The following is a 14,320-nucleotide window of genomic DNA, read 5'->3' on the forward strand; positions in this document are numbered from 1 at the left end:
TATTTTTTTTTTTTTTTTACTCTAACCGCGCACTAAAAAATTATACACCGAGACGGATTTCAGTTGTTTTAAACATTTTCATTTGCAAGAATCGCGGTCTCATTGTAGAGAAATTGTAATTATTGCTTCATTGGTAATTATCGGAATTAACAATCCCCTAGTATTACTGTGATTATTATTATTATTATTATTATATAAGAGATGATTAGATTTCTTTACATTATTATAAATTCAATTATCGTTCTTTCATTTTTGCATACTTCTCTCTTCGTTTAATTTTCCGTACCAATTTTACTTTCTTTATTCCAATCGCTCACATGCCTGTGTAACGCGCGTGTATGATGAATAACGGATGCATATAATGTACGCATAGTACATACAACACATATATTGTAATAAAGTCAAGATTTTCGGTTATAGCAGCCTCGCAATATACGCCGGCGAGCAGCTCTCTTTCTCACTACCAGTAAAGATACACACTAGTTTTATACTATAAATAACTTATGCTCCTCCTATAAATGGTTCCGAGTTATTTTCACAACCGTGCTTCAGCTACATACCTATATAACTGTACACCTACTGTACAGATGTGTCAAGTATATTATACAGTATATATATACATGCGCGATCGTGTAATATAGCTGTTAATACTGGTGCACGCGTTACGCGGACGATCATCAGCGAAAGAATTAAATTTCAATTGAAACAAATTACGATTAATATAATAATAATAATATAACTATATAGCGTCTACTCCAGCAGTCGTTATTTCGAAAATTTTTACTCCTTCATCCATGAGTTTGAAATTGTCTTTCTCTTATTTTTTATATTTATTATTCGAACGAAAGAGAAGAATGAAAGATCATGGAATATAGAATATAAGAAAACCAAAAAAACAGACAAACAAAAAAAAAAAAAAAAACAACTTGTCTATAAATCAAATTCACGGTATTCGCACTACATTTCGGACCGAGACCACAGCTACAAGTGCAGACTGTTTCCAACGACCGATTTTAACTCTTATACCCCTGATCTTCCATACGGATCTGTTCACTCCGCTTTGCCGCCCAAGCTTGTGGCTACTGCTGATGGTCACATGCGCCGATTGGTTCACGGACGCATCGTCAGTGACGCTCGTCGTCGAAGCTCGACGTTTGTCCCGCGGCACCGCGACGCCGAACGTCGACCACTCGATCCAGTTTCGTCAATCCCCCAGATGTCTGTTGGGTGTCAAAGTTGGAACGATCGATTCGTTTCGACTTCCCGTTTTTCTGTTCTCAGAGAAAATGGGAAGTTTTTGCAACCATTCCGGAAATGAAAAGTTGAATTTTTACCGGATCTTGACACGTTTCAGGGACGAACGTCTGAGCTGTGTATGTATGCATGTGTGTTGTATGTGATCAAATTTTTTGTCCGACGATATCTCGAGAACGAGTCAGCGGATTTCAATGATTCTGATCTCAGTCGACGCGGCTTTTCAAAACTTAGAACTGATTAGATTTTGGTTTTGATCGATTCGGTACTTTTTCAATTATTCGAATCACAAAATTAAAAAAAAAATTTAATCAAAATACGATCACTTGAGAATGGGTGAATGGATTTCAATGAGAATTGGTACCGTGAGGTTTTATGAGTTGCTAGTTGTTCAGACCGTACCAATCCTTACTAGGGGTGTGCGAATATCGTTCGAATCGAATCGAATCGAATATTAATATTCGATTCGAATTTTCGAATTATCCGAAACTTGACGAATAATTCGAACAATTCGCGAATTATCGAAATATCACTGGATTTTCTATTGTTTCCAATTTAAATTCCATTACATCGTGTATCAAAATATTCTACTTACGAATAATATAATTTTTTATTAAAAATCAATTACCCGGAGAAAACAAAAACAATTGCTCAATTTCAATATATCTTTATCCGAGTCTTTATCTCTGTTAGTAACATAAAAATCTAGAAACTAATATTGGCAAGAGATCTTTTCAATTCATTTTAGTTTTTATAATTATTAATTTTGGTTTGAGAAAAATCTATAAGAAAAAGGTTACACATGCAATGTTTTAAAGTTCTCGAAATTAATTTCTCCAAGTTTTTTATACATATTTTTAATTTTTTGATCCATGAAAAAAAATAATTAACTTAGTCATTTTCTTCTATTATATGTCTACAATTTGAAATTCGAAATTTTTCGAATTATTCGGGAACTTTAGAATAATTCGAATTTCGAGTTTCGAATCGAATATTAATATTCGTTTCGTTAAAGTTCGAATTATTCGCACATCCCTAATCCTCACCTTTCCCATGTCCGCGCGTACTTTCTACCCCATCTGATACCCAAAATCTCTACCGATCGTACCGCTACCAACAAGCCGCGGTAAGTTTAGGCGCGATCGCGAGGGTTCGCGATTGGGTGGATCGTCGTTAACCGCAAAGATGGCGCTGATCGTTGGAAAAATAAATAACTGACCGGGAATCGAAGTTCGGTTTGTCAGTCTAATTAGAGTCTCCGGCCATTCCAGTCGCGCTCGGAACTTTCTTGTTCTCTTCCTCTCCTCGCCAATTTAAACAGCAGATTCTCGCCAGCCGATCGAACCTCCGTAGATTCACGCCTTCGGCCTCTGAATCTCACGGTGGCTCGTCTCCACTTGCGAGACACAACCATTGATCGTACACTAACTGTAATAATAAGGGGTTTTCTATGCCTCAGCGTCTTTTTCTCTGTGAACCAATAAATTGCAACAATTTCTCTTGGCTCAATTGAGTATTTAGACTAATTTATTTCGTTCCATATTTCATCCTCCAATCCTTATTTCTTTTCATATAGAATCACGGAAGCCTGCCATGTTGGAAAGTTTTCCGATGCTACACTAGTTACGAATCTATAAGGTCAGATTTGCTGAATTATAATTTGGCCTATTCAATGAGCTGAAAAAAAAAAAAAAAAAAAAAACATTTGGATTGTAACTAAAATTGCTACTCCTCCGTTTGTTGGCTGGCTGATCACGAATTTGAAGTCAGATTGCGAAATACAAAATGGCGATCTGATATGACGGGAAAATAATCTGAAAATATTCCAATTTTGATAGGAATTGGTGGGCAGAGGTTTTTTGGGTCATCGATAACGAAACCAAGGGCGGACTTCCAAAATTTGTTATGGTGGATCCATTATAGTGGTTAAAAATAAAAACAATCGTCATATTTTCATGTAATATGGTATCCGAAGGCTTTAAAATCTGTAATCACGAACTTGAATTTCTAGTTCGAAATTCAAATTGGATGTCATTCTTTTTTCCCTATAAACTTGGAACCTGCAGCATGTAAATAGAAAGTTCGAGAGCTGACCCATGGCTATCAGTCTAAACTCTCTGGTTCGAATTAAAACCCATTCGAATAAAAACATTTTCCGAATCATGCGCTCAGCTCGAATTCTCAATTTTACACACTAGGGCTTTCTCGGCACATAGATTGATGAAATAACCACTTGGAACAGAAACGATAACCGTAAATGCGTTCCTCTTTAAATAACGACGGGGTTTGAATTAACATAATCCCGAATAAATAATCTCCTTTCCTCATTCCGATGATAAATATACGTTGCAATTTATTTTTTTACCAACGTCGCGAGTCTGGATCGCATTATTGCAAATTTATTACAGAAAAGAATTAGTAATTACATTAAAACTACATTGTACAAGAATGAAAGGAGAGCGTGGAATGAAGTCTCGAGTAAATCTGACAATTTGCTTTCCATCTTGTCCATATCATTTTACATCGCTTACATGTGAGATTTCGAATTAGAACAGGTGTCGTATAGACATATTTTCTACAAATCCCAAAGTATGTCGCCACCGAGAAGACATTCAAGCAGCGCTCCATCTCGGGGAAATTTGGAATTAACGGAATTCTTGATGATAAACGGATACCTGTGGATATGGTCTGTAAACCTGTCGCGATTAAATTGACAACAAAAATAATTTACAACAATTATGAAGCAGACGAATAAACACCGATCGGCTTAACTCGGTATAAAACAACGACGATAACTGATGAGTTTAATTGAGGAATCAGTCACTGACGAGTCGTATCTTCGCTAGGTATACACAAAATAATTATAATATTAGGAATTATTGCCGTGAGGGAAAATTGAAAAAAATACAAAATCTTATCGCCTAACCTCAATCCCGAATTTCCGAAAAGGATTGGAATTGCATACGAAAGAATTAACAGCAACTTGTTGTCAGTATTCATTTCCCAGTCCAAACACGTTTTCAGTCACCGTCAACATGTAAACAAATAGTTAAGAAATCAATCAACGAGGCGAAGAGAAAATTTATTCTCTGGTTTTGAATTCCTAAACATTCGACTTAGTATCATAGTAAATTTCACTATTCAACAGGCATATTTATCTTTCAGATTGCTCGAAGCACGCTGTCGATGAGGCGAGCGTCGATCGCTGCCTCCAACGATTCCTAGCAACATGGACAAGCGTGGAAACGACAAAAATGCCGAGAGATCTAACGTGATTCACTATGTCGCGAAGAAGAACACGTTGCTAAATCGTATATCCGGCAGCTGCGACGTTAACATCAGCAAGCTCCGGGCTGGAATGCTCGTCGAAGCTGTTGAGGTACTGAGAGACGGTGGATTACGGATACGTGTCACGGATCCTGCTGGTGCCGATGTTTGGAAGAACACGGAATGGCTCTGTCATCGTTACGACCTTGTCCCCGTTTCGTCGATCATGTGGCAGTACTTAGCCGCAGTTTCTTCGCCTCAGGAACGGGTCAAACTTGCTACAGACAAACAGTTGTGCAAGGAGTTAAACGATATTAAATTAAAGAGCAAAGTCCTGCTGCAAAATGATCCAGCACCCACTTCCGGGGAACAGATTTCTGCTGTGATTCAATACATTGGACCTGTTCCCGAGCTTGGCTATGGACTTTACTTTGGTCTTGAGATTTTGGTAATTTGAAGATCAATTAACAAGGCAGAAACAATCGTCTGTAATTTTTGTTCCTTTTCTTTGAGACACTGAGTTGTTGAAGAGTCGAAAAATCTGGAAAAGCAAATTGCGGCAGTTGATAAGAAACTTATCTGTTGTAGAAATATTTAATTGATCACTATTTACGGATGCCTTATTTGCAGGGGAATCGACAATCCTTTCAGCATGTTGAACTAACTCAGAAATATTTTACGACATCGGCGCAGGGAATTGGGATATTTGTAGACCTGAGTAACATTAGACCATGTAAAACTGATTTATTGGATTTTGGAGAGCCTGAGAGAAGAAATATCGATATCGTTGACAATGTGACCAGTGTTTGTGAGTATGAAAGGAATAGACTCGCTTTCCAACTTCTGAAAAGCAGTTAAAAACATTGAATTCAGAATTACAAGTCGAACTGTTATATGAATAAAAAAAATATCATGAACTTTTCATGTTCACTTAATAATTGATTTCATACACCTAAATTACTCCCCAATAAATTCTTGATAATCTTTCTGCCCACGTAATTCGGTTGGCGTGCAGATTTCTACACTGCAGTCTTGCCCACTCGTCCACGGTTGGGAAATAGTTAATAATACTTATAAGCGTGTTAAAAATAACCAGTGGGTGAATCTATGACAGTCATAATGAAAGAGGATTAAGGGAGGTTGAATTACTTCAAATATCATTGTATTTTATATCATGATAATTGGAAATCTTGTTCGAGTTAATAATAACCATGATGAGATTTAAAAATAGATCTGTGAGAAGCTGGCCAGTCTAGCAGCTGCTAGAAGACATGAGGATCTTAAGACTTGCTTACAATTATTTAGCTTAAACACAAACTCTCGCTATATTCGCAATTTCTATGATGCTACAAAATATTCCACTTTTTGTCCTAGAGCATAAATGGAGTAGTGATTTAGACTCAAACGCGTATAGTGATCTAGAAACTCAAGTAAAAGAAATTAGCCCAAATTACGGTAAGCATCGTTCTCACTACAGGTTTTGTTTACTTCTTACGTATCACGTTTTAATTTCCATTCGTCTTGTGGAGATATTTTTACCTCTGAATCATGTGAACTAATATATTGTTTTAAAGAAAATCACGTGTGCTAACGATGAGTTGAATTCAGGTAAATAATCATTTGCATCTAACTTTCGCACTGGTGAAAGTTGCGAAAGAAAAGTTTTCGATGGTAAAATTTTCCTCAGAATTAATAAAACTGTCCCATTTTTACTAAATTTTATTTTGTTTATATCTCCAATTTTTCCGTCTGTTGTGAAAAAAAAATTTGGGCTAATCTAACTCTGAACATAAATTTAATTACAGGTAACGTTCCAGTGAACAACGAAAGTCAAAATGTTGGTCATACAGATAAATTGGGAGAACTGCACATCGGATCGCATGTGGAAATACAATTGGGATCGTCCAGAAATTATGGTTTCATTCGCTGGATCGGCGCTCTCCCTGGTATTCCGCCTGAGAAACTTATAGCTGGTGTTGAATTGGTAAATACTTGAGAAAATTAGTAAAAATTATCTAGCTGAATAGTTATAAACTCGAACAAGTATGTTTTTCATAATGCAGGAGGACGAGCATCCGCAGGGAACCGACGGCATATGTAACAACGTAAGATACTTCCACTGTAAACCACACAGAGCTTTGTTTGTGGATATAAATCAGTGTCAGTCGCACAATAGAATAGACGTAAGTCGTGAATTCTTCTGTAAAATTCTTTTCAAAACTTGGTAAAATTCACCTGTATATTAATAATCGAATTGAAGGATGGTGAGCCCAAAAAAATGGAATTTGACAAATTTGGCAATACCGGGAATTCCGTTGTGGCGGGAATGGTTCGTCCGATATCTGTGAAAGGTGATCTTGAAACTATTTGTGGAAAGTACCGTGGTATTCAAGGACATCACAACTCTTGTTACCTGGACGCAACTCTCTTCAGCATGTTTACGTTCACCAATGTCTTCGACAGTCTTTTGTTCAGGTATGCGATGAAAAATTTTACTGTAAGAAGGACAGTAACGGTGTACATAATTTTACGCATTTTCAGGCCTCCAAATGAAAAGGACTGTGCTCAGTACGAGGAAGTGCAGCGAGTTCTTCGCGAAGAGATTGTAAACCCTTTGCGAAAGAATCTATTTGTCAGAGCAGATCGTGTCATGAAGCTTAGAACTTTGCTTGAGAAGTTATCGTCGATATCGGGACTTACTAGCGAAGAAAAAGGTGAATCTCATGGTTCGGTTCTCTCATGTCGAGGAAGACAATCAATCCATCTCTATGGAACGATTTTTCAAATGCGTTAACTTTTTTCAGACCCTGAAGAATTTCTCACTTCTCTGGTAGCTCAAATATTGAACGCCGAGCCCTTTCTGAAGCTAAGTTCTGGGCAGGATGCATATCACTATCAACTGTTTGTTGAGAAGGATGATCACCTAAATTTACCCACCGTTCAGCAACTTCTCGAACAAAGTTTCCTCACTAGCGATATAAGATTGAAAGAAGTTCCTTCTTGCCTGATAATCCAAATGCCGCGGTTTGGAAAGTCCTTTAAAATGTATCAGAAAATACAGCCCTCGCAGCTCCTCGATGTAACAGACATCATCGAAGATTGTTGAGTACAATTGATTGACAGAATGGAAAGCGAAAAAAGTGCGAGGCTTGATTAAACGAAGAATTTCTCCTTTCAGCTCCCAGGCAATGTACCGTATGTGGAAAGTTAGCGGAGTTTGAATGCAAGGAGTGTTACGGACAATGTGGAGTTGGCCTGGAGAGTATAGCGTTTTGTGTCAAGTGTTTAGAAAAGGTAAAGTGGGCAGAGAGAACTCATCGTTTTCTTCCTGACTTATTGTAATCTAAAACACACAAATTGCAGGTACATAGTCACGAGAAACGGAAAAGCCACAAAGCCAAGAAGCTAACGGTTCCTATCGAGTTTGCAATACTGCAGGAGCACTGCCCCGTTCCACGACTCTACATGGAACTCTCCGCTGTCGTATGTATCGAGACATCGCATTACGTCTCATTTGTCAAATGTGGATCCGGTTCGGATGCGCCCTGGTGCTTCTTCGATTCGATGGCAGACCGCAAGGGTGAATGTTAACTTCATATACCAGCGGGCTGGCGACACACCAGAAAAACCAGGAATAGTCAGAGAATTTCGTTGATTTTTCGTGAAATCCGGGAATTATCATGGACCACAGAGAAAACGTACTTTTTTGTATAAATTGTTTTCAAATTTCAACTAAGCTTTGTAAATTCAACCGAGCTAACTTTCGGAAATGGAATGTTCAATTTCTAATTATTTGTATGAAACGAAGCAATACTATCGTGATTTTGAGTCTAATTTAAATATGTTTTGGTGCACAATTTCTGGTGCTTTTGGTCATGAAAGCCATCCGAAATTACCTAAGTTTTGTAGAAAAAGATCAGGTAATATTATATCAGCAAAATTGTCGCCACCCTGACCAGCTTAGGAATGAAAGCTGTTCTTTTAGTGAAGTGAGCTCGCTTCGGTTGCAAATAATATGAAATTTCTTTTTTTATCTTGCAGGAGAACAAAATGGTTATAACATACCAGAGATGGTTCCATGCCCCGATTTTCCGTACTGGTTAAGTGAAGACGGGGCACACTACTTGGCGGAATTGACTGATGATCGGCAGCTGCCTGAACACGCAAAGCGATTGCTGTGCGACGCTTACATGTGCATGTATCAGTCGCCAGATGTGATGATGTACCGATAATCAATCAGTGAAGAAATCGGTCTCAATGATAAAACGAATGACAAGTATTATGATTTAGGAAGAAAAAAAATGAAGGCATAAATGATCCATTTAATGATGACTTTTATTGAACAGGCAAATAAACGAAAATTGATATAATACTTTTATGTGTTTCGATTTTGGTGCGCGAATTTAAAAGCCGCAGCGTATATACGTATGTGTATTGAAGTCAGATTTTAAAATCGCTGTCAGATGTGTGATATGTCTACTTCGCTTCTGTACTTTTTAATTATACAATATAATAACACACTTAATATGAAGTATAATTATAATTTTATAATGAAACTATTGTTGTTGTTATTATTATTATTAATATTATACATGTATTATAACTATGTACTATGAGATACATATGCTTTTTAAGTAGAATTAAATTTCAAACTAAGTATTACTCTTTCTTAAATATCAAATCATACGCAGCCTTTTAATTAAATGACAGGCCTAATCGGTTTCCTCTGAGTCTTAACGCTGTTCGTCACACTTAATATGTTCAAAGTTACAGTATTAGATCGTTATTTATTCAAATACATAGTTATATTATTTACCGATACATTAGTCGAAAATTTTTGGTAAATTTATGCAAAATTTCAAATTGGCATAAATTTATCAATGTTTTTATAATCAATTAATGAATCGCAAATATAATTCTTATCTTAAAATATCCTCTTTCTCGCTCTCTCTATTGTTTCTCTCTTTCTCTCTCTCTCTCTCTCTTTCTTTCTTTGTAAATAAGTGGTATTTTTCTTAATTCTTAGTTTACATCAAATAGAAAGTCTCTGAGATACATTAAAATTACCCTACTAGCTTCGTAAACTCGGCACAATATTTGCTTTCATTACGATTCTCTAATTTTAAATTGTATTTTTGCTAGATAATAATCTGTCGTATATATCACCATGAACTGTTAGAGTCGTTTAGACTGTTATTTGTATGTTATTGATATTCTAGTAAATATGACATTTAATTTCCATTAGGTTTTGTTGATTGTCAAAGAATTTCAAATGTATAAGAAAATCTGTGCCACTGCTTACGGCTCACACGTCGATATTACTAGAAGAAATACGCAAAAAAAAAAAAAAAAAAACAGCTTTGAAATGTTACAAATACAATTATTGACCACGTTACTACCTACTTTTAAAGATCGCGTCAGCTAAAAATCTGGCCCAAATGCCATGTTTAGTCATGAGTAATGAACCAAAAATATTTTTTAATGAATTCAAATACATTATTTTCTATTCGACTGATGTATACACAAATTAATTACCTTTTTAACTGGTAGAAGAGAAAAGATATGAGAAAAAAAAAACCGGTTTATTATATCCCCTTGTTATTACCAGCGCCTACCGTTACGCATTTGGTATTCAATAATTATTTGAATTATTTAATCACAAATTAAAATCAAGGTACCTCTTATCGATATGCTAATATAAATATAAGAGTATATGTATATTCTGCAAAGAAAACTAACTTCTTTCAATCTTGTCGAGAGTAAAGACAAATATTCAGAAAATGTAAATTCAAATTGAAATGTATGTATAGTTGGCATGGTCAACAGTAACTAGCGACAAAAATTATCTGGTAAAAGAAACACATGTATATTTGATACTAAAACTACGCAATACGAATGCAAGTAAACGTTTATAACGTAAAATAATATACTTAATCCAACTACCATTTCTTTGACAAGGCACGTTCTGAATAGAGAAATATTTTGGTATTATCGGATTTGCAGCAAGTACGATTATTATTGTTTATAGCTACAGTGAATTTAATATGTACGGAATTAAGCGCCGTTATTTTGCACACTATCTGATTCTATATTCAAAGATTTAAAACGATATCTATCTGTTAAAACAGTACTTATTATTATTACTACTGTATTCTACTAATAGTACGTACGAAGCAATGGTGACGAGAAATAGAAATAAAACACTTCTTGGCGAAAATGTGAACAATGAAGCAAAATTCTAACAACAATAGACAAGTTTCATTTCTTCACGGGGTTTTGAAAAAGCAGATTATCAGATTGAACGTGTAGCAGGATGTGTAACAGAAAAGAGGCAATCACATATGTCTCATCATTTGTACACACGCAGAAGTTGAAGACTTCCTTAATGAATAAAAATCTGCAACAATTGCGTGGTAAAATTCAATATCTTGTCAAGACTGCAGGAATGTTCTGTTTAATACCTGCATTAACATCATATATATACCTAACGCTGCAGCTGATATGACTGCCTGAAAAAGAACCGAGTAATTTAAATCTACAGAAGCTGAGTTTCCCTGACGTACCATTTGTAACATCAATAAGAGAAAACTCGTTTACACAATTGGTTGGATGAATTTATCAGGCGTATCAACAATCGTTTGCTTCTCAGATCTAAGCTCAAATATTAAATAATATGTTCGAAAATTAAAGAAAATGATGTAACGCTTCGTCAATTGTAAAAACAAGTTTGAAAATGTAATCTGACATTTGGAACGTAAGATCTTTTAAAAACAATATTCATCGAAAGATTATGAAATGTCTGGTGATCTAGTGATTTCGGTGGTTTTTATTTTCAATGTGATTCATAATTAGAAACAAACCTGCATTCTCAACAAAGCTAATAATATGAAAAAATGCCTGCAAGCACCGTTAAAGATTGTAACATAAATGAAAATACTAAAGTTTAAGTTGTTAATTGATTTGAAATATCAAGAGCTGCTAAAAAAGAAAATCAAATGTGAAAGTTGCCATTTAAAGGTGTAGTTCAAGGAGTGTGACCTAATACATACACAGGAGAACATTTGTAGTGTTGATATTTAGTCGTCTTCGTCCATTGCAAAATCACTGCCAACTCCAGAATCCCACGTATAAATTGGGCTGTGACAAAAATAAACAAAGTCACTGTGTTATATTACATCATACTAATTACGTATTTCGCAGGTGTTCGGGCTGCTCAACGTTGATGGAATTTTTGCTATTGAAGCAACATCAGAAACAAAAACTCAGAAACACGAGAAACGTCATGGGTAAAAATGAGATTTCAGTATTCCGACGTTTTCGATACTTACTTTATTGCTCTGCACGTGAAAAATACAATCCTCTTGAGTCGCTTGTTGTAGAAAAAATAATTGAAGGACCAGAGGCATCCGTCTTCCCCGAATGGATCGGAAGCTAAGTCTGGGTTGTAACTGTAACGATGAAAACGATGCCATTTATAATATTGCCTGGATATTTGAATAACGCAAGCTGCTATAACAACAAAACGATAACAAAAGTTACAAAGACGAATAAACTACCTGTAGATGTCACATTCTCCCATTGAGATTTCATCTTCAACGGCTGTCCAAAGCGCAGAGCGCAGCGTACGATAATAGTCCCCTGCAGTGGCGCTGAGATTGCTGTCAACAGCATTCATGACCCATTGAAGGCTCGGCTCTTTGCTGAACTCGTGGCTTTTGGCGTCTGAGAAATCGTAGTCTGGATAAAAAGCTGCGTTCAGCGTTGCGATAAGGTAAAATAAAGTCTTTCTGCTTATTGTGTCGCACAACGGGCCATCTTCGTCCCCAGAAATGCTGTGACTGTTGATACAGAAGCAAAAAATTAAGATAAAAAATTAATACGACTTGTCGGCCGCTTGTTTTCCTCAGCTTTGTTGCAACAGAAACGCCTCCAATCTTTCACCTGAAATAGCTCTGAGCCGGCGATGCTCCTAACGAAGTTTGCGGAGGTGACAAGGCTTGTAGGTCGTGAGGAGTGACTCCTTGCTCTGCGTTGAACCGTTTATAGAGCTGTTTATCGTTTCCCGCCATTTTACACGAGTAGCTTTCAATCCTGTAATTCATAAACCAAACGTTACTCGTTATATCTGACTAAAAAGAATCGTTTATCTTAGCTCGATCGCTATGCACTCTGACAAAAGAAATTTATCAGTTAAGCCAGTGATGCAGATAAGATCTTAGTTTTGAATGTAAAAAATATTGTCAACGCCTTAAAGCTGTTTGACGGTTTATTAAAATTGAATTCAACTTACCGCCCCAGGATTTTACTGTCGCCGGTTTTAATCCACAAGGCACTGTTGATGGCTTCAAAGCGGGTACTTTCCAACAGCTTCATTCTGTCGTCGATGTCTTTGTCGATCGTTAATTGCTGATATCTCAGAACGATGTCATTAGCTCGATGATAAACTATTGCTTTTTTAATTGCAGCAACGACAGGTATTTTCAACGTGCATCTTTCACCCTGACGAGTATCAGCGTTTGTCTTACGTGTTTCCTTTTCTCTTTAATACGTTTAATCTTTTCAACTTAAAGTTATCTGTTCATATCAATTTTCACACATTTGCCTGTGTGCTTGTATGTTTGTATGCAGTTGTAAGAAGAAAGAAATCATTGACGATGGAAGGGATGAAAAAAAAAAAAGAAGAAGAAGTACAGACGTCTTCGTACCTACGAGTCTTTTTAGAAACAGTGAAGATTTAACAAACTTATACTTAAACATCGATGATGTATCGAGTTTTTGAACATTTTTTTCGGGTGTATGAAGATCCCTTTCCTTTTCGAATGTACGAAGTTAATTCTCGATTTGATGATATTTTGTTGTTTTGTATGACGCGTCGTTGGGTACATTACACAAATTTATTTTAATATGTACGAAAGATTGTTCTTTTGTTTTTTTGTTGTTGTTGTTGTTTTTTGTTTTTTTTTTATTTCTGTCGACGACGTCGTTGACGAGACTAGGATTTATTTTACAATACTTTTCGCAAAGTCAGTATATTATCTCAACGAAATACCGTGACGTTTGATGAAATCTCTTTTCGCGTAACCTGCAGCGTATACAAATTACGTCGGTATGTAATGTATATATGCACTTTCCTTGCACAAGGTTGTTGTTGGGCGGGTGAAATTATGCGGTTTGTTATTTAGGTGCACAAAGAAAACCGTCCAAGGTGTCTCTCTCTATCTCTATCTCTCTTTCTCTCTCTCTCTTTCTCTCTCTTTTTTGTACGCTTTGCAGTCTTTTAATGCCGTTTGCAATTTAACAGCTATAGCTGAGCGAAATGGGCACACAATGGGATAAACAGTGTCAGTCGTTCTTTCTTCCTCGAAACTTTGTAATATTATGCGTGATATAAAAAAAAATCACTCATTCGCTCTACTATAGGAAACAATCCATGATAACAAACATTGTTGCATTTGTATGTTTACGCACTACGTATAATAGCTTTGATTAAAATAAACACACGCATACACACACACACACAATACACCACACAACCCTGGGACTTGTCACTTTTGCGCTTCCTTTTCGATTGAATAAAAAATATTTATTCCGTCGTTCGCGTCACTTGGGTCTCTTCTGAACTGAACTGTGTGTCTGTCTGTCTCACTGTCTGTCTGTCTGTTCGGTTGTCTGTATACCAAAGAGTATCTGACTGTGTGGTGGTGTGACCCCTGGGATTAACAGAAATGGTCGCACCCGTTTTGTGCTGCCATCTATCAAGTGTAAACAATTCGAACTGTCATAATATGTCGGGCGGGTT

The 14,320-nt window shown here is 36.4% G+C and overlaps 2 protein-coding genes across 2 annotated transcripts; one reads left to right on the forward strand and one right to left on the reverse strand.

Moving 5' to 3' along the window:
* The first annotated feature begins 3,913 nt into the window (after positions 1-3,913).
* On the forward strand, positions 3,914-8,811 carry LOC124406337 (ubiquitin carboxyl-terminal hydrolase CYLD). Its single transcript, XM_046881727.1, has 11 exons — positions 3,914-4,100; positions 4,420-4,969; positions 5,152-5,329; positions 6,327-6,505; positions 6,585-6,704; positions 6,782-6,996; positions 7,063-7,235; positions 7,326-7,622; positions 7,700-7,815; positions 7,885-8,101; positions 8,563-8,811. The coding sequence occupies exons 2-11, from the start codon at positions 4,484-4,486 to the stop codon at positions 8,751-8,753; spliced, it is 2,172 nt and encodes a 723-aa protein (XP_046737683.1). The 5' UTR covers positions 3,914-4,100; positions 4,420-4,483; the 3' UTR covers positions 8,754-8,811.
* A 1,831-nt stretch (positions 8,812-10,642) lies between these two features.
* Positions 10,643-13,737, reverse strand: LOC124406354 (repressor of RNA polymerase III transcription MAF1 homolog). Its single transcript, XM_046881748.1, has 5 exons — positions 12,812-13,737; positions 12,463-12,612; positions 12,078-12,359; positions 11,850-11,969; positions 10,643-11,658 (listed from the first exon to the last, which is right to left on the reverse strand). The coding sequence occupies exons 1-5, from the start codon at positions 12,892-12,894 to the stop codon at positions 11,598-11,600; spliced, it is 696 nt and encodes a 231-aa protein (XP_046737704.1). The 5' UTR covers positions 12,895-13,737; the 3' UTR covers positions 10,643-11,597.
* Positions 13,738-14,320: the final 583 nt, after the last annotated feature.

This window comes from Diprion similis, chromosome 5, assembly GCF_021155765.1.
Source record: "Diprion similis isolate iyDipSimi1 chromosome 5, iyDipSimi1.1, whole genome shotgun sequence".
Taxonomy (NCBI): Eukaryota; Metazoa; Arthropoda; class Insecta; order Hymenoptera; family Diprionidae; genus Diprion; species Diprion similis.